Source organism: Pyrus communis, chromosome 10 (genome assembly GCF_963583255.1).
Source record: "Pyrus communis chromosome 10, drPyrComm1.1, whole genome shotgun sequence".
NCBI lineage: Eukaryota > Viridiplantae > Streptophyta > Magnoliopsida > Rosales > Rosaceae > Pyrus > Pyrus communis.
In genome coordinates this window covers 14,283,790-14,302,854 of record NC_084812.1, presented here as the reverse complement: position 1 = coordinate 14,302,854, position 19,065 = coordinate 14,283,790, and the positions used below count along the sequence as shown (strand labels likewise).

Sequence of the window (19,065 nt, the reverse complement as noted above, 5' to 3'; positions counted from 1 at the left end):
GCTCCCACCATTTTCAAAAATGATCTGATTGCTTTCACTTATTGGTTTTTTTCTTCTTACAACTTTCGAATCTTTTCTTGTTTTTCTTTGGAAGTTTTAATTTGGGTGATCGATGGGCATGATGCATTTCAAGTGTCATATATACCAATTCATCACCTTCAATATTTAGTTTGCTAGACATGGCTCCACTATTGAGAATAGTTTGGGACACTTGGTAATTAATTGATGCACAATAGGGACCCCAAGATTTGGTTTGGATCATAAATATCATGAGACAAATGTGTTGATAGATGATTCTGCCTTAGTAAGACGTACTTATAATCAATCTTGTGTATGATTTAGAATTTCTTAGTTTTGTACAAATTTAAAGTCCGACCTAAATCTTTTTTATAATATGTTTTCCAATTAAAAAAGAAATTAAACTCTCTCTTTTCAGTTGTTTATTTTCTTTTGTGAACTCTCCCTTGGCAATCCTTCATGTGATCAAAAAGGTTGAAAACATGTGAGATGTTGGTTCTAAATGACCACCTTTTAACTACTACAATTTTTTTTGGTAAATTCTATTGAAATTTGTGGTCACATAATGCAAGTTTTTGGTACAAGTTATAATTATTAACCTTATAGTTTTCACTTTATAGTGTAATGTAATTTCACATGCATGAACTATACAAGTATTATGATCTATGAGTGTTCAGACACGTCTCACCATCAAGCAATCTGGTCCACATCACCATCGACATTTTCTTGCAATTCAAATTCGATCCATCTCCCACTCAATTGCCTACTGCGCAATCGATTGCCCTTAAGATTGCCACACTGCATACTCATCATGATATATATATATATATATATATATATATATATATATATATATATAAACACACACACACACACACCATTCAAGGGAAGGAATCCCTATTTTGTTCAAAAATTGAGGATTAGTTGTGGGATCTACTCCATATCGAATTTCAACAATCCGAATCATCTATTTTTTAAGTCTCGATTCATAGATCATCCTTGCAAAAATTCAATTCAATCCGAAATCATTTGCTTATTTAATTGTTACGGTGAAATTTCAATGTTTCTTAGATAATAAAGTGTTCATCAATTTCTTTGAACTCAATTAGATATTTCAAATATAACCGATTTGGCTAATATTTTGTAACTATGATCTATGTCGTTAAAGTTCAATGTGGTGTGAGTCCCACAACTAATTCTCATTTTTATAATAAAAATAGAGATCCATTTTCTTAAAAGCTTCCTCTGTGTGTGTGTGTGTATTTGTATATAATATATATATATATATATATATATACATATATGTATATGTTGTGTATCTCTCTCTACCTCCTCATTACAATTTAGAAGAGACGTACAGAGTACTTATCCACTAGACTATCTCAGTTCAAAAGAAAGAGATGCCACTACGAAAAGAAAAAGTGGTATCTAAATTTTACTGTTGGTCCTTATAGTTTTAGTGTTTTTCACTTCGATCCTGTAACAGCAAGATGAGCAAACCTCGACGTGGTGTTGGCCAAGCCCTCTCACGTTCTACTCAATTATTTGTATCAATGTCAAAGCAGTAAGTTTAAGTATGAGACTGAAGCATATACCTTTGGTTTTTAATGAGGAACTTATTTATAACGTGACTTTTACCACCCTAATCAGTGGAGTTAAAGTAAAAAATACTAAAAAGATATGTGGTCATGAACAAGAATTAAGTTGAACATAAATGACTGGACGATAGAGTTGTGGAAAAGCATGTTTCTTCTATATTTTTGACCTTAAAACTCCATAGAACAACGTACTAACTACAATAACCGATGAGTGGGCATTTATCTGTTTTCATCATCTTTGTGGACATGTGGTGAGACCCCTATTTTTATGGCCTTATTTACTTCTGCAGTTTGTCTCAATTAAAATTATAGATTAAAATTTGTCAAGAGAGCACTCACATGTCTCATGTGTGACTATTTCGACATTCAAAATGTCGTGACTTTTTGAGAGTGTGCACGAAACCATAGTTCATCTAAACAGATGCCTACACATAAAACATGCATGTGATGTCACGTCAAATTTATGTTCTCAATTTTAATGGGTTTAGCGATTGTGAACTAATTGAAAATACGAGGAAATTACATGACAAAAATTGCCAAAATTGAAACTGCGGGAGTAAAGTGAAAAATTACCCAAACTACAAGGACCAATTTGGCTAAGACGAATAAGAGGTTTTATGGAGTACTATTTCACTAAGAAAGTATGACATTATATTACTTTTCGTCCCAATCTAAATGCAAACGTGGATTAAAAACTATACAAAAACAAAGAGTAACATTTAAATAGAACTTACGTACATCTAGAATGCTAGTGTGACGATATTCTGAACCGATGACATGATTCATGCACGTAAGTTAAGATACAAGGTGAAACGTAATAAACTTTGAATATTGTCACTTCAATGTTCCAGTTGCATATAAATTTCTTTGTGGGATCTAGACAAAAGTTTCAAGATTAGGTTTTGGGGTCTTGCTCAATGAGAGAGAGCAAGTTACATCCAATAATTGAAGGGTGTAGAAGGAAGAGCATTTAGGGCTGTGCCTAGTGGGAAGATGTATTTGATTGCTGGCCTTGACAAATTTACTTCAAAAAATATTATCTACTTGGTTGACAAACTCACTGCTTCTGACTTCTAAGCAAAAATGCTCATTACTTAGAGATCATAGCCAGCTTTTAGCAACTAACATTGGACTTTCTGAACAACATGCTTAGTATACACGAGTACATAACTCATCAATAATTACGTGAAGAGAGAGAGATAGAGAATGAGACACTAACACCAGAATAAAGAACCACTCAGTACTACGCTAACACCGAGATAGGGAAGTTCCTATCCATTAACTCCTCAGGGAAAAAGCGAACACGTGCTCGTCACATGAGGGGATGTGACTGGGAAAGTGGATTGAATCTCTCTAGTGTTCAATTTTCAGTCCATAGTTGGGGAAGGGGACTCTAAAGCCTCGATGAACATCAACTCCCAAGTTTAAGGAAAACAAATCAAGAAACAAAATTCTTTGTGAAATTGGTATAAAGGAAAGCCACATAGCTACATATATAAACAGTGAACGTAACTACAAGAGCAAGAATAAAGAAAACAAAAGGACAGACGCAAAATCCCAATATGTCTCGAGTAGTTACAGGTCATTCCAGTCCGAACCAGATAGGTGGAGTACTTGTGCTCCCATACACGCCTATTATCTAAGAGAATCTTCTGTATCTTGATCATCTTCATCCATTGCATCACCAGATTTTTTACCTTCGTCACCCCGTTCGCTGCCCTCGGTTTCTGAATCTGAAATTGATCCGCTTTTGGCATCAGTTCTGTTATCTTCTTCATTGTCTGAACAGCTCTCAGTATCTGAGTCGGATGCAGAACCTTGTTTTTCTTTCGCGTGATCACAACTATCATCTACAATACCACCGAACTGTTCTTTTAAGTCCGGAGCAACAATCCCAATCATTTCACTTAGGGCATGTTTACTAATTTGGAATCGGGGTGAAGAGGAATTGGGTGCTTGACATTCAAGATTTCGTCTTCTGGCAGCAGCATCAGAAGATGGAGTACTTTGGCTCTCGGCCACCTGATCGGTGGAGTTGTGTGGTGCAGCAGCACCTTCCTCATTGTTGTCTCTGCTTCTTTGAGAGCCATTATCTCCATGCACAGAAGGGGCTGTGCTGTAAGCCCAGCTACCAATAACTTCAGAAGCTAAAAGGTCTGCTGTCCTGATCGTACCACAGGCTTCGGTATCTTCCACACCTTTGAGAGTGTCATGGGGGCTATTTGATTGTGAGTGACGCTCCTGACAAATCATTGGAACCTGCTCATCATTTTCTTGTACGTTGGCTTCATCATCAAGTTGCATTGTATCCCCTTCTAAAGTGACAATTCTATTCAAATCAATATTCTGCTCGCCATTGATTCCAGGGCTTTCAGTTTCAGGAACATGCTCGGTGTCAATGCCGTATCCCTCCATAATGGGTGCTGTGCCAACACCATCAATCTCAGAACCAAAGGCACCCTTGACACCAAGGTCTGCACTTGTAAATTCTGCCTCTTCGGTATGTTGACCTTCTTGGCTTCTGATATCACAGTCATGTTTCTCGGTCACACTAACTTCATCACTAGAAGTTACAACTTGATTTCTGAAAGACCTCTGGGATGTTGTAGCTGACCCTGCCTTGGCAGTAATGTTACTATGGTATCTGATTGCTTCATTTCCTCTGCCTTCAGGTACAGTTACATCATCAATAACCACATTGAGGTCAATATCTGCTGATGTGTTGTCATAATTTTCCTCGTCTTCCAGCGTCTTCTGCATTGATTTCAACTGTTCCTGCTGTTTAGTAAACAGTACAGAAATCTCCTCGGTTGTAGAATAAAATGCTCTTAGTTGCGTCTCCCTGTATGAAAAGCATATCTTCACAGTTTATAATGTTTCAAGAAAATTCAGCGTTGAAAAAAAAAAGTAAACAACCCCACCCCTCCCCAACACAAACACAGAAAATGGACCTCCATTTGTGTCATTTGAAAAGAACTGACTGATTCTAGGGCAATAATTATTTTACAATTGGAAAACTTTGGGGGGCTAATCCACAAAGAGTTTTACGTGCTCAGCAATGACATAACAGGGAAGAAAGGGTTAAAAAACAAAAGCAAAAATTGATTACTCAAGAACTAAGCTACCATGCAACGAAATTACATTATAATCCTACAGGTAAAGACTTCTTTACCTAAGCATAATTCTTTCTCTGGCAGCCTTTAGCCTTCGTCTCTCAAAATCAAGATCTCGCATAGCAGCATTTATCTCTAGTTCAAGTGCAGAAACTTTAGCCCATGCTTCTTCTCGAGCTGCCTGCTACCAACAGCAAGAAATATGTCAGCTTAAAAAAGTAACAAGATAAATGCCTACAAAAAAACATTTATGCCTTGCCTCAAGATGATACATTTAGCGTGTTGTACCACTTACAACACTGTACAAGGCAAAAGAAAAATTTTCATGTCTACCTTTTCACTCTCAAGCTCCTTCCTCAGTCCTCTCATCTCATGTTCAAGTTCTTCAGCTCTCTAAGCAAACATCCCCCAATATGGTAAGGAACTTAACTTCAACAGCTATATGCAGGTGAAGATAACTACAAAAATATTAAGCAGGCATGAAAGAGCATAATTACAATTTTTCGACTTTCAGAGGTTGACTGCTCTTCGGAAAGTTGGGTTTCTAGCTGGCGAACTTTATAGTCAGAGACTACCAACTTTTGCCTAGTGTCTTCCTGCAGAACACAAGGGAATCAATACAAGGGCCTCCAATGATTCAATCAACGTATCTAATTATGCAGCATGTAAAAATATAAAGGTAGTGCCAATATTACCAATTTGGTTCTCAAGGTTTCCACCAGCAAACATGTTTCTTTCTCTGATTCCTGAGACCACAAATCTCTATATATCATTCCTCAACACAATCAAAACATTATATCATATACGAAAGTTATAAATGCATTCATACCTGAAGCTTATTAATTACTTCTTGTTGCTCTCTTTGTCGTCTTGTGGCATCATCAGAAAATCGTTTTAAATCCTCTTCAGCCTCTGATTGAGCTTTCTGCACTGCTGCTTTCAAATCTGCTGCAGCCTTTTCTCGTTCTTCTCGTCTCTGAGCACGCTCTTCATCCAACTGTGCCTTGAGTTCAGCTATAGATGCTTTCTGACTACAAACAAGGATAAGACTATCACTATATCTTTCTACATAAATTAAATTTTCTCTCAGCCTCTGCACCCTAAGGTGGGGAGAGAATCAGTCACCACTGTTCTTGACAAAACAAGTCAGGCTAGCATAGACATGCTCAATGAAGCATGATATCAATAATTTAATAAGTAGATATATCTTAGCATGAAAATATATTAGCCATCCCAGCTACAGCCATAGCAAGTATAGGAAACAAAGTTAGTGTATATTTTAGTATTTGAATGTATTGTGAATGCCAAGTTCCTGCAGTGCTTTTACCAATAACCACAACACCCTTATCAGAAAAAGCTGGCCACCCAAACAAAAGTATCCATTTTCTTCCCATGGCTCAGAAAGCTTGGAATTTTAGATTTGTGTACGACGCAGAATCAAGTAAAAGTTATAAGAGGAAGCTACTTGAACTGCTAGCCAGAAAAGCATGGGAGACAGCTACTCGAACAATATTGCTTATTACTTAATACTAATACAATACGAGACTCCATTGAAAAGAAAATATATACACTCAATAGGTAAACACATGACCAAATAATAAGTGCCTTACCTATTCACTATTTCATTTGCTTCAGAACATGACTGCACAGAAGCACTGAGCCTTTCATTAAGGTCTTCAATAGCATGCTTTGTTTCTGCATATATTCTATTAGCTTCCGCCAGCTCCTTCTGTTTAATCTCCAGACCACGTTGCAACTCACTGAGTTGATCAAGGTAAGGTCTTGCCACCGATTCTCTCAGTTCTTTCTTTTCCTGCAGGACAAAACATGTCACTTGTCAGTAGATTGACGTACCTTCCTTGTCAAGAAATAACACAGTGAATGTCAACCTGCACTAACATGCACTCACTTATACCAATTCAATGTATTCAAAGCAGTATTTTAAAAAACGCGCCTCAAGGCATGCCTAGGGGGCCTTCAAGGCAGGGCGGTAGCAATTTCGCCTCTGTGTTCTGGGAGTAGGCAGAAACTCGCCTAGGCTTCGACAGGTCGCACCTAGGTAGCCGAGGCACGCCTGAGGCATTTGACTGGGTGTTCCCAGTACCCTTCAGCAATCCAAAATCTTGCTTGAAATTTGAAATTTACTGGAAACCTGGCTCCAGTTCTGTGTTGCAGCAGCGTCTTCACAAAGAAGACGACCGTGCGAAGAAGGGTTTTTCCAAAATGACTTCATTTTGGCCAAGTCTACTTTTTATTTATTTTTTTTATAAACCCCAGCAGAGAGCAGGTCCCCCTTCTTCCTGATCCAATACCCGATTCTACCTTTCAAAATTCACCCAATTTCCCTATTCCTCAAACCCTAAATTCTCCCCAATCCCATATTTCAATTTTAGCCCAATCTCATACCTCAATTTGTTTCAAAATTATCCACACCACCAGAATTTGTTTCAGAATTTAAGTACGTTTTTTAGTATTCTAATTTCAATTTGGTCGCTGGTAGTTTGGTTGCTTGTTTGATTGTTGATTAATTTGAGTGTGTGTATATATATATTATTTTAGGTCCCATGAGGCGAAGCCTCACGCCTAGGCAGGGCTATCCATGGAACAACTCGCCTATGCCTTCACCTTTTAAAACATTGATTCAAAAACAGGCATGGTTGTTTCATGGAAAAGGATGGAGAGAGAGAGAGAGAGAGAGAGAGAGAGAGGAGATAAGGAAAAGAGGGAGAGAGATAGAGAGAGGTCACAGGTCACCAGGTGCATACGTTTTCATGACACTCAACAGCTAGACGAGTCTCATTGCGCAATGTATCAATTGTAACGACTTGGTTTTCCAATTGCTTCCTCAATTCCTGAAGTTTCAAAAGGAAGTTAATTATTTTGACTTTCCATCATCATTCACAACAGTTCTACAATCAATACTGTAATATCATCAATAAGGTACCGTGTTTGACCGTTGAAGACTTCGAAAATCATCAAGAGATATAGGACCATCAGAAGAACCAATGCCAATCCCTTTAACTCTCTTATTATCAGTGACAAAATCCTCTGTACTAAAAAGAGAAAATACGTCAATAAAATAATGAGAACAAGTAATATTAACTAGTCCAAATGAGCCACATTCACAACCATGAAGACCATCAGATCTATGAATCTATTATGACCTGAGTAAAAATAATTATTATAGTGGTATTTTGCTCATGAATATACCTGCTTTTCTTTTTGCAAATGCACCATCTGTACTGGGACTGGACAGTGAAACATCTCTGTATACGAATGCATATGCAAGATCTGTAATTATAGACAGATTAAAAGGTCAATAACATTCTGCCGTAGAGACTATGGGGCTTCTTACAAACTATAAAACATGAACAATATCTCTATACAAATACTAAGAATTAACAACTCCTCAAATTCTACTTTAGAAGCCTATAAATAATAAACAGGGTGTTAGTCGCATAAGTGCCGCTTAGACTACAAGATGGTTATTGGCCACTGTAGTATTACCATGCTGAGGAGGTGCTGAAGGTGATATAATATCTCCATGACGTACTTCAGCTTCAGCACCAACTTTCGTCAACTTCATCCAGTTGAGATAAGTCCCATTTGTGCTGCAAAAATCTCAATTCAATCATTCATTTTATAAGTTGACTGCGAAACTGAAAAATCTCAACGCATAACAATAATAAACCTCATGTCCTTCAAGCATACGGATGTATGTTTCGTATCTTCATTAGCAGCCCTCTTCCTGTATATCTTGCAATGCCTTCCACTAACCGCAGTCGAATCAATCTGGAAACGTACATCGTCCACGGTTCGGCCAATCCAATGCTCATCCGCAGTGAACAGGATGTTTATGCCCTGCAATAAAAAATTTGATTCATGTTTTTAACAAAAAAATAAAAAAATAAAGACTACATCAAAACAGCGTAAAATAAAGAACCAGAACAGCCTCAATAAGTTCAATTATTTGATCAGCAATCAATTAAACCTAATAAGTTGTACAAAGTTCATGTTTTGAGCCCACAACGAAACAGATTCAACAAAAATAACAATGCCCAGAGAGAGGGGAACGAAATGCAGGGTACCTGGTTGCGTTTGCGGGCCTGGGTGGAAATGGCGGTGAGGACACCCCAGACGCCAGGGTCGTAATTCTGGAGGGGCTGGGAGGCGATCTTGGAGGCGACTGAGGTGATGAACTGGCGGGTGCACTGGGAGGCTTGTGGAGGTGTGGTGACCGCAGCGACATTGGGTTTGACTGGAGTGGGTTTGGAGGAGACCTCGCTTTCGCCTACGGCAGACATTGAAGGACGCAGGAGGTTTTTGGAAACCCTAATTAAGTAATTATGAACAAATTTGGGGGAAGAAGGGGAGATTGGAGGGTGGAGTGGAGAGAGTGAGTTGGGAAGTTTGTAAAGTTTGGGACTTGGGGATTTGGGTCTTCTCAGTGCAAAATGCAAATGGTTTGCCAATTACGGTTGAGATTTAATAGAGTGTTGAGGAAGCCAATGGATAATACAAATTTACTGTCACACTCGCACACATAGTTTATACGATGAGAGTATCGACTTTTTATAGACTCTTTGTCATTTTATTTTTTATACGTAATATTTTATAATGTTGTCACAGAATTGTGTCAAAAAAATGAGGTGAAAGAGAGTCCCTAGAGATTTCAATTTTTGAGAAAGTCTGTTTAGTTTTTTTTTTTCTTATATTGAACTCACGTAGTATATTAAGGAGAAATGATAACCAGATTTTCTTAAAAGTAGTACTCTCTATAAATTCTCTCTCACCTTATGTTCTTTACATAATATTTTATAAGTTGACATAAAAATTGACGTTAAATTGTGAGGTGACAGAGTCTCTTATAGCATTTCTCGTACATTAAGTACATAAATTTTGTAATCATACGGCCCACAAATTATTAATTAATCGTTTACTAACCAATTTATTTGTTTTCATACAAAATAGTTAAAATATTGTAAATAATGAGTTTAATATCAATTATTTACTGCCTTTTAATGTAATATTGTATGAAAATTGAAAACTAATTTTGTAAAATATTTTGTGTCAACCAACTTATTATTCTAGAAGTGTTTCAAACTGTGAATTTTACAATTTTTGAGATTAAGTGCAACATTCATTAAAGAAGAAGGAATATGTACAAACAATGAGGATAGGATGCTAATGATGGTCTCAATAAAAATCTTGTTGGAGATTTTAACTTGGATGAAGGAAAAAAAAAAAAGGCGTTCCGCACCTAACAAGATAAAAACCTTGCATGTGAATTCTACGTTTTTAGGGCTAATAATGGTCTCGATAAAAATCTTGTTTGGAATTTCAACTTGGATGAAGAAAAAAAGAGCGTTCCACACCTAACAAGATGAAAACCTTGCCTGCAAATTCTACATTTTTAGGGCTAATAATGGTCTCAATAAAAATCTTGTTTGGAATTTCAACTTGGATGAACAAAAAAAGAGCGTTCCACACCTAACAAGATAAAAATCTTGCTTGCGAATTCTACATTTTTAGGGCTAATAATGGTCTCGATAAAAATCTTGTTTGGAATTTCAACTTGGATGAAGAAAAAAAGAGCGTTCCACACCTAACAAGATAAAAACCTTGCCTGCGAATTCTACATTTTTAGGGCTAATAATGGTCTCAATAAAAATCTTGTTGAGAATTTCAACTTGGATGAATAAAAGAAGAGCGTTCCAACCTAATAAGATAAAAACCTTGCCTGTGAATTCTACATTTTTAGATTAAACATTAGTTCCTTTTTAAGATTTGATTAAGAGGCTTTGACCAATTTCCACATCAATTTTTTTCTATTTTGTTAGATTAGTCACCGACGGGGTTGGGTCTCACGCCATCATGCAAGGGCTTAACTCATTTCCATCATTGTGGTAAAAGCCCACTTGCTAAATTACATGTTATATTAGTATAAAAGAATCTTCACCTTGCAACTAATTGCCTACAATCTAGAAAAGTTAATTTCCCCAATTTCCTAATGGCCTTTTTATAAAAATTAATTAATTCCTCATTATTAATAAAAAAAAAATAACTAAAACTTATGATTCGTTTGAAAACGAACGTACCAACTTTTGATACTTTTAAATTTCAAATGTATCAAACCTTCAAATGTACCAAAAATTTAAAATGTATCAAACCTTCAAATGTACTCATGTTATATATAACCAAACGTACCGATATAAGCAAACGAACATACAATCAAATGTACTTACATTATGCTTATATACTTGACAAGTGGTTTTTAAACAGTCTAATCTCTACTAATTAATAAAACACTCATTGTCAACCAAAACACTATGAAATTACCAGTTTAACCCTCTAATTAAAACAGAACATAAGTAAGAAATATGTGGCAGAAATGTAATTTCACACAACCAAATTTTGCTATTTTTTTTTCAAAGCCTCACATACATGTAATCCTAACATATATCTAATTAAAAAAAATAAAAAATAAACTTCCAATCCCACATTCTCTATCACTCTCTTCCTCTGTCTCCTTCTATTTCAAAAAATAAAAAAATTTCTCACACACTTGGTGTGCACCCATATGCTAGTTAATTTATTAAAACAATATTATAATAAACAATAAAAAAAAAATCTGAAATCACCATAAAGATAGAATAATAAATGTATTAATAACAGGAGTAAAAAGCGGAATGCCAAAAAACAGAACATGTAATTGACAAAAAGAAACAAGAAGAAATAAACTTCAAATAAGATAAAATTTTATTTCTAAAATCATAGAAAAAAAAATTTAATCAATTTTTTTTTTTTAAGAAACAATATTATTCACACCAAAGGGAAGGGAATAGGCTTAGCCTCACAATGAGCTAGCAATAATGTGTTTCAAATTTGCCTTTGCCGAAAACCAAACCTAAGATATCTCATTTACATGAGAAAGAGGAAACTGTGAAACCCCACCCTAAACTAATTGTAATTTCATTTAACGGGAATTATGAAATTACCTTTTTGTCCCCTATCCACTACCTGATCCGGTTTCTTTTTGGGATTTCCTCATAACTCTTTTCATCTCCTTGCCTGCCACGTGGCACACCCATCTCATATCTCCCTCTCTCACAGATCTCTCTCTCTCCATTCTTTCACCCCTCTCACGACACATGCACACCATCACCACCACCTGTTGGCAATGACGATGACCCCCAACCTCGACCAAGCACCCAACTCTTTCTCTCTCTTTACCGACATCATTGCAGTCACGGTACAAGTTTGTTCTGACGAAGGTAAGTTGAAACCATCATTTGATCTCTTTCCCTCGTAGTCTAGACTTCTTGGTTATTGAATGGAAAACGGTTTTGGTGAAGGTTTAGGCACGAAAACAACTTGGGGAAGCATTTCTCAACTTTCCGACGAAGACCGAAGGTTTGTAGGGTTTCTTTGGCCAACTCTAGCCACATTTGGGCCTAGATTAGGTATATTTCGAATCCTTGTCTCCCTAGCTTCATTTTGGAATATTGCATGCTAGGGATAGTTGTGAATTGGAGCTCGATCGGAACTCGACCGTTCCCCGGACAGAATCCGGCATTCTCCTTCGTTGGGTCCGACAACCCACGAATTGAAATTGGGCTAGCCCAAGCCCAAAACTTAAAACCTTTAACCCAAAAACCCAAAAGAATCGAGCCTTTGGGCCGTGTAGAATAAGGGTCTTCGGCCCTTTGAAGCCAAATCCAACCCATTTCAAATCCTCAAACCTAGAGACTTAGGCCGGGCTTTCAAGCCCAAAGCCCATTAGAACCTAAGCCCAAATCTTTTTGAACCTAGGCCTTTGGGCCTTGTAAAACTAGGGGCTTTGGCCCATTAAACCCTTAGCCCAAACCCAGGTTGTGCGTGGATGCGTGTGAAGGGCCACCGGTGCTAGCGTGTGGAGCACACATGCCGCTGTCCATGGCGATGCCAGAGACTTTTTCGGCCAACTTTTTGGCGACCCACGACGGCGCGTGGGGGTACCCGAGGTCCCCCTTTATGTTTTTCGACATCCTAAATCCATTTATGACTTCCATTTCCTGAAATTCAATCGTTATGATAGAGTTTTATTAATTAGACTCTTTATGTGTTTAAGTGCGACTATTAGCGATAATTTTATCATTCTTATTTCGCACGGCTCATTAACGACGGAGTATTTGTGAGTGGACCCCTTCTAAAATGCATATTTTAATAGTAGAAATGTAAACATGAAAAGCATGATTTAATGGTTATGTTTTATGAGTAAATTAGATTTACACTTTATGATTATCATGCTTTACTGAGAATATTTTGGAATACCATACTTTATCGAATTTCTGTTCTTTGTAAAATATATGATGGATGACTATATACTATTTATGAACATGTTTTTACACTCTTTGTAGTATATATGATGGATGACTATATACTATGAAGATGTTTTGAGATATATGTACTTATGTTGGAAAGATTATATTCAATGTTTTTGTGCGTATCTAGTGGTCACTGTTCTGCCTACGGGCGTATATCCTGCCTACAGGCACGTGATGGAGAGCATTCAGGCAATTATGATACCACTAGTTAGCACACTAGATATGATATATATTTTATGAAAGGTTTTATGGCATACTAGGGTTTTCGGAAACCTATTACATATTATGCTATTAGTTTTCATAAACTTTGGGGGTTAGTACGTTGTTAAATAACTATATTTGTACCACTTATATATCAACTTGGTCTACTCATGTTTGTTTTGTGACCCCGCAGGACATAGGAACGAGGCTTACGATCCAAGCTACAAGGCATTCCCTTACCAGTGACTTGATGTCATCCCTTCTGCTTTAACATCATTGTAATAGCCCATTTCGCTTGTATTCTGAATTAGATGTATGCTTTGAACATGTCATGCATTATCACTATGATTATCATTATTGGCAGTTGAATATTATTATATTATTTTATAAGGATTATGTTGGAATATTACATTGCGTAGTTCGCGTGAAATTTGTATGCATGTTTCACATGTTCTTAGCATATGCATTCATCAAATGGCTTGCGTCACCCTAGGGTGTCGGCCAACACGTGGGCATCCCGATGTTCCCCTGACATCAGGATCGGGGCATGTCAAATTGGTATCAGAGTATACTTAGGGCTCCATTCTTCCATTTACTAATCATAATCTTTCGTCCTTCTAAATCTTGTTTGCCTCTTATCAGAATCATTGATCCTACTGGTAGGAATGTACCTCGACGACCTCGTTTTGGTCTAATGGGAGGAATTCAACAGATGACCTCCGCTCTATGAAATGCTTTTGCTGGTGGTAGCAGGCCAAATCGTACATATATGGAGATTGCTTGTAGCCACGGTGTTACGAAAATTAATGTAGTTGAAGTCTGTGAGGAGGCTGAGAATTAGTTAGAAAATATGGAAGACACCCTAAAGAATATGAGATGCCCAGCATCTGAATAGGCGAATAACACTGGTTACTTCCTTCAGGGGAATGTGAGATATTGGTGGAAGTTAGTGACGGGCTTTCACCTCCGTAACTCTATGATGACTTGGGCTACGTTCTAGAGACTCTTTAATGCACACTTTTTTAGCCTTGGTTATCAATTGAAAAAGAGACTGGAGTTCCTAAAGTTTCGCCAGGGCAATCGAGTATTACCGAGTTTGATAGACTTTTCGGCTCCTGTCGAGACACTATAAGGGAACTTATAGGAACCAGCGAAAAATGATGATTCAGTTGCAGATTGCTATGACCCATGACTTTTGCGAGCTTCTGTCACCATAGAGGCATGCTTCATAAGAGGAGATGATTGAGGTCCTTTGAGAATCGAACAGATGAGGTGGAACATACTTAATCAGAATCAATCTCGGAGCCAGAATCAGCCTCGGAACTAGAACCAGACTTGGAACTAAAATCAGCAGGGTCGTGGATTTTGATCCCGAAGTATGAGGGAGCCTTTTACCTTCTAATTCCTTCTGTCCTAGACACTCTGGGTTATTCAAATGACAGGTCAAGGTTCAAGATCATCCATTGAGGGCTCAAGCAGTAAGTCGGCGAAGCGATCTTTCAGCCACTTTAATTCGATCAAGTATTACAAGTGTGGCAGCTTTGGACACATAGGTTACGGTGGGAGAAATAACCTGAGTACTTCGAGTTACGGTGAGGGTAATTATTTGACTACTCAAAGTTATGATGGCAGTAACAACCAGAGTACTCAGGTCCTTACTATGAGGTAGCAAAAATTTTCTGGAGCAGCTTCAGGTAGTCGTACTCAGGGGAACCGAGCAGGCTACAACAGCCAAGGTTCTAGGACTCGAGGCGGCCGTAACAGTGGTTCAAGACGTTAGGTCCATAGGCGTATCAACGCCATGAATCAGCAGGAGGCGGAATAATACCCCAAAGTCATTATTGGTACGTTAATTATTTATGGTAACTGGGCTCGTGTTCTAATTGATTTAGGTGCCACTTATTCTCTTATATCCTCACCATTTGCACGGGTTGTAAACCCGCAACCTACATCGCTCGAATTTGATATGTTTATTCAATGGCCACTGGAGATCTATTTTGTGCACAGTGGGAGTATAAGGATTGCCTAGTCATTGTCGAAAGGGAAATCTTAGAGGCCAATTTGATTCCCTTCAAACTTGTGGAGTTCGATGTCATCTTGGGAATGGATTAGTTGTCTAGGCAAAATGCTTATGTTGGATGTAGGGAGAAATTTATGACCTTTAATAGGCCTGGACGACCAACAATCACATTTCAGGGTGAGCGACGAATCCTCCCAAATAGTATCATTTCTACCATCTAGACGACTAAGTTATTACAGAAGGGTTGTGTGCTGGAAATGTGCCAGTGGTGAATGAATTCATCGATGTATTTCCCAAGGATTTTCAGGGTTACCACTTGCGAGGGAAATCGAATTCACCATTGATTTACTTCCAGGTACCAACCCCATTTCCTTGGCACCATACCGAATGGCACCAGCTCAGTTGAGGGAATTAAATATTCAACTTAAAGTGCTCATGGATAAAGGTTACATCCAGCCCAGCACATCTCCTTGGGGCGCTCTTGTACTGTTTGTCAAGAAAAATGATGGGTTGATAAGACTTTGCATCGACTACAGGCAACTGAATCGGATGACGCTGAAGAATTGTTATCCCCTGCCTTGGATTGATGATATGTTTGACCAACTGAGGGGTGCTCAAACGTTCTCTAAGATCGACCCTTGTTCGGGTTATCACCAGCTACTGATCCAGAACGAATATGTACCGAAGACTATCTTCGGCACTAAGTATGGACACTATGAGCTCCGTGTCATGCCTTTTGGGTTGACGAATGCACCCACAATTTTCATGGATTTGATGAACAGAGTCTTCAGACCGTATCTTGATCAATTTGTGATTGTGTTCATTGATGACATCCTGATCTACTCCAAAAGTAATGCCGAGCACATGAAGCATTTGAAGTTGGTGTTTGAGAGGTTGAGAAAACATTAGCTGTATGCAAAGTTTAGTAAGTGTCAGTTTTAGCTACACTAGATCAGTTTCCTCGGGCATGTGGTCTCCGTTGAGGGAATTAATGTGGACCCTCAGAAGATTTTTGCAATGTCTATGTGGGAACAGCCGAGGAACTTTACTGAAGTGAGGAGTTTTTTGAGACTGGCTGATTATTATCGACATTTTGTGCAGGATTTCTTAGCAATCGCCCTACCTCAAACTAAGTTAACCCATAAGGGGTTCAAATTTGAGTGGGATAAGAATTATGAATGGAGTTTTCAGGAGCTTAAGCATCGTCTTACTCACGCCCCCGTCCTTGCTCTTCAGGATGATGGCGATGAGTTTGAAATTTACAGTGATGCATCATTGTCAGGTTTAGGTTATGTTCTGAAGCAGCATGGGAAAGTCATTGCTTATGCTTTCAGGTAGCTCAGAACTCACGAGAAAAATTACCCCACTCATGATCTTGAACTTAGAGCAATGGTTTTTGCTCTAAAAATCTGGCGACATTACTTGTAGAGTGAGAAGTGTTGCATCTTCATAGATCACAAGAGTTTGAAGTATGTCTTCACCCATAAAGAGCTAAATTTGAGGCAGAGAAGATGGATGGAACTCATTAATGACTACGACTGCACTATTGAGTATCATCCTGGTCAAGTAAATGTCGTAGCGAACACACTTAGCCGAAAATCCTATGGACAGTTTGCCTCTCTTCGAACTATCCATGTTTAACTATTGTTTTCTCTTCGAGAGACTGGCATTGCAGTGACACCAGATTCACTGGGAGCATTGTTAGCACACTTCCATATTAAGCATGTGTTGGTAGATTTGGTTCGGGAAGCTCAGGAGCTTGACTAACAGTGTACAGACCTAAAGGAATAGGTGCATAATGGTTCTAGGTGAGATTTGAAAATCTGGAGAGATGGAGCCTTGGTGATGAGAAATAGGTTGTTCGTGCCTAAGGACAATAAAGTGGTGAAGAAGGAAATTTTTTATGAAGCCCACATTTCGGCATATGCCATGCATATGGGGAATATCAAATTGTATCACACTATCCGTCCGTTCTACTACTGGTATGGGATGAAACAGGATATGGCAGAGTATGTCAAGAGATGTATTATTTGCTAACAGGTGAAAGTGAACAGACAAAGACTTAAAGGGCTAATGTAGAATCTCCATATACTAGCATGTAAGTGGGTAGCCATCACCATGGATTTTGTGTATGGTTTGCCGAGCAAGCGGTCTAGGTTTGATGGTATATAGGTGATTGTAGACCAACTTACCAAGACTGCTCACTTCTTACTTGTTCAACAGACCTACACACTAGAAAGGTTAACATGATTATTCACTAACAATATCGTTAAACTTCACGGTGTGGCTGTCACTCTTGTTTCAGATAGAGATCCAAGATTCACCTCCAGGTTTTTTAGAGCTTTTAATGTCGCCATGGATACTCAGCTGTTGTACAACACTGCCTATCATCCACAGACCGATGGTCAATCTGAAAGAACGATTTAGACTTTGGAGGACATGCTGAGAGTGTCTATTCTCCAGTGGAAAAGTAGTTGGAATAGCTATTTGCCTCTGATCGAGTTTGCCTACAACAATAGCTACCACTCTAGTAACGACATGGCATCGTTTAAGGCAATGTATGGGAAAACATGCCAGACACCGTTATGTTGGACGAAGGTCGATGAATGGGTGTTAGTAGGACTAGAAATTGTTGACACCACTAATACTAACATCCAGTTGATTAAGAGGAATCTGAAAGCGGCACAAGATCGACAGAAAAGTATTGCGGACCGACATTCCAGGGATTATGAGTATGATATTGATGACTTTGTCTTTCTGAAGTTATCGCCCTGGAAATGTGTTGTTCGTTTTGGTAAGCGGGGAAAGTTGAGTCCTTGATACATCAACCCCTACCAGATTACGAAGAGAATTGGTGGGGTTGCTTATAGATTAGAGTTACCACCAGAGTTGTCACAGATTCACAACGTCTTTTATGATTCCATGCTTCAGAAGTATGTATCAGATCCCTGTCACGTCATTCAGCCGGAACCATTAGAAATGAATCAGGATGCGAGTTATGTCGAGGAACCAGTGGCGATCATTGACCGACAGGATAAAACTTTGAGGAACAAAGTCATCCCGTTGGTAAAAGTGTTGTGGAGAAACCATGCAGTCGAGGAAACAACATGGGAAACGGAGGAACTGATGAGGAGCTAGTACCTGTATTTATTTATTTGAGGTTGTAATTTCATTTTCGGGGACGAAATTATTTTAAGGGGGTAGATTGTGAAACCCCGCCATAAACTAATTGTAATTTCATTTAATGGAAATTATGAAATTATCCTTTTGTCCCCTATCCACTATCCAATCCAGTTTCTTTTTGGGATTTCCTCCTAACTCTCCTCCTCTGCTTGCTTGCCACGTGGCACACCCATATCTCCCTCTCTCTTCTTCTCTCTTCTCCCCTGAGTCAACTTTCTCTTTCTCTTTCTCAGCTTATTTTCCCTCTTTCACAGATTTCTCTCTGTTCTCTCACCCATCCGACGATACATGCACACCATCACCACCACCTGTTGGAGTGACGATGAACCCCAACCTCGACCAAGCACCTAACTTTTTCTCTCTCTTTCCCAACATCATTGCAGTCATGGTATAAGCTTGTTCCGACGAAGGTAAGTCAAAACCATCATTCGATCTTCTTCCCTCATAGTCTAAACTTCTTGTTTATTGAATGGAAAACGGTTTTGGTGAAGGTTTAGGCGCGAAAATAACTCAGGGAAGCATTTCTCAACTTTCTGGTGAATACTAAAGGTTTGCAAGGTTTCTCC

The 19,065-nt window shown here is 38.4% G+C and overlaps 2 protein-coding genes across 3 annotated transcripts; one reads left to right on the top strand and one right to left on the bottom strand.

Annotated features, from left to right (window-relative positions):
• Positions 1 to 3,050: 3,050 nt before the first annotated feature.
• Positions 3,051 to 9,185, bottom strand: LOC137747451 (uncharacterized). 2 transcript variants are annotated; one of them, XM_068487559.1, is made up of 13 exons: positions 8,818 to 9,185; positions 8,421 to 8,590; positions 8,237 to 8,340; positions 7,940 to 8,020; positions 7,674 to 7,777; positions 7,495 to 7,581; positions 6,340 to 6,542; positions 5,559 to 5,760; positions 5,425 to 5,475; positions 5,227 to 5,325; positions 5,063 to 5,122; positions 4,789 to 4,913; positions 3,051 to 4,458 (listed from the first exon to the last, which is right to left on the bottom strand). In XM_068487559.1, exons 1-13 carry the CDS (start codon positions 9,031 to 9,033, stop codon positions 3,252 to 3,254), a joined length of 2,709 nt encoding a protein of 902 aa, XP_068343660.1. In that variant the 5' UTR covers positions 9,034 to 9,185; the 3' UTR covers positions 3,051 to 3,251. The 2 variants fall into 2 exon arrangements, with proteins under 2 accessions (XP_068343660.1, XP_068343661.1); XM_068487560.1 differs by having other exon boundaries at positions 4,789 to 4,910.
• Positions 9,186 to 17,755: 8,570 nt separating this feature from the next.
• On the top strand, positions 17,756 to 18,454 carry LOC137747904 (uncharacterized). Its single transcript, XM_068488032.1, has 2 exons — positions 17,756 to 18,110; positions 18,261 to 18,454. The coding sequence occupies exons 1-2, from the start codon at positions 17,756 to 17,758 to the stop codon at positions 18,452 to 18,454; spliced, it is 549 nt and encodes a 182-aa protein (XP_068344133.1).
• Positions 18,455 to 19,065: the final 611 nt, after the last annotated feature.

Coding starts and splice junctions, on each gene's coding strand:
- LOC137747451 (XM_068487559.1), bottom strand. CDS start 9,033: ATGTCTGCCGTAGGCGAAAGCGAGGTCTCCTCCAAACCCACTCCAGTC. Junction 7,778..7,939: donor ATTTGCAAAAAGAAAAGCAG/GTATATTCATGA, acceptor TTTTTAGTACAG/AGGATTTTGTCACTGATAAT. Junction 5,476..5,558: donor AAGTAATTAATAAGCTTCAG/GTATGAATGCAT, acceptor TTGTGGTCTCAG/GAATCAGAGAAAGAAACATG.
- LOC137747904 (XM_068488032.1), top strand. CDS start 17,756: ATGCTGAGAGTGTCTATTCTCCAGTGGAAAAGTAGTTGGAATAGCTAT. Junction 18,111..18,260: donor GAAATGTGTTGTTCGTTTTG/GTAAGCGGGGAA, acceptor AGTATGTATCAG/ATCCCTGTCACGTCATTCAG.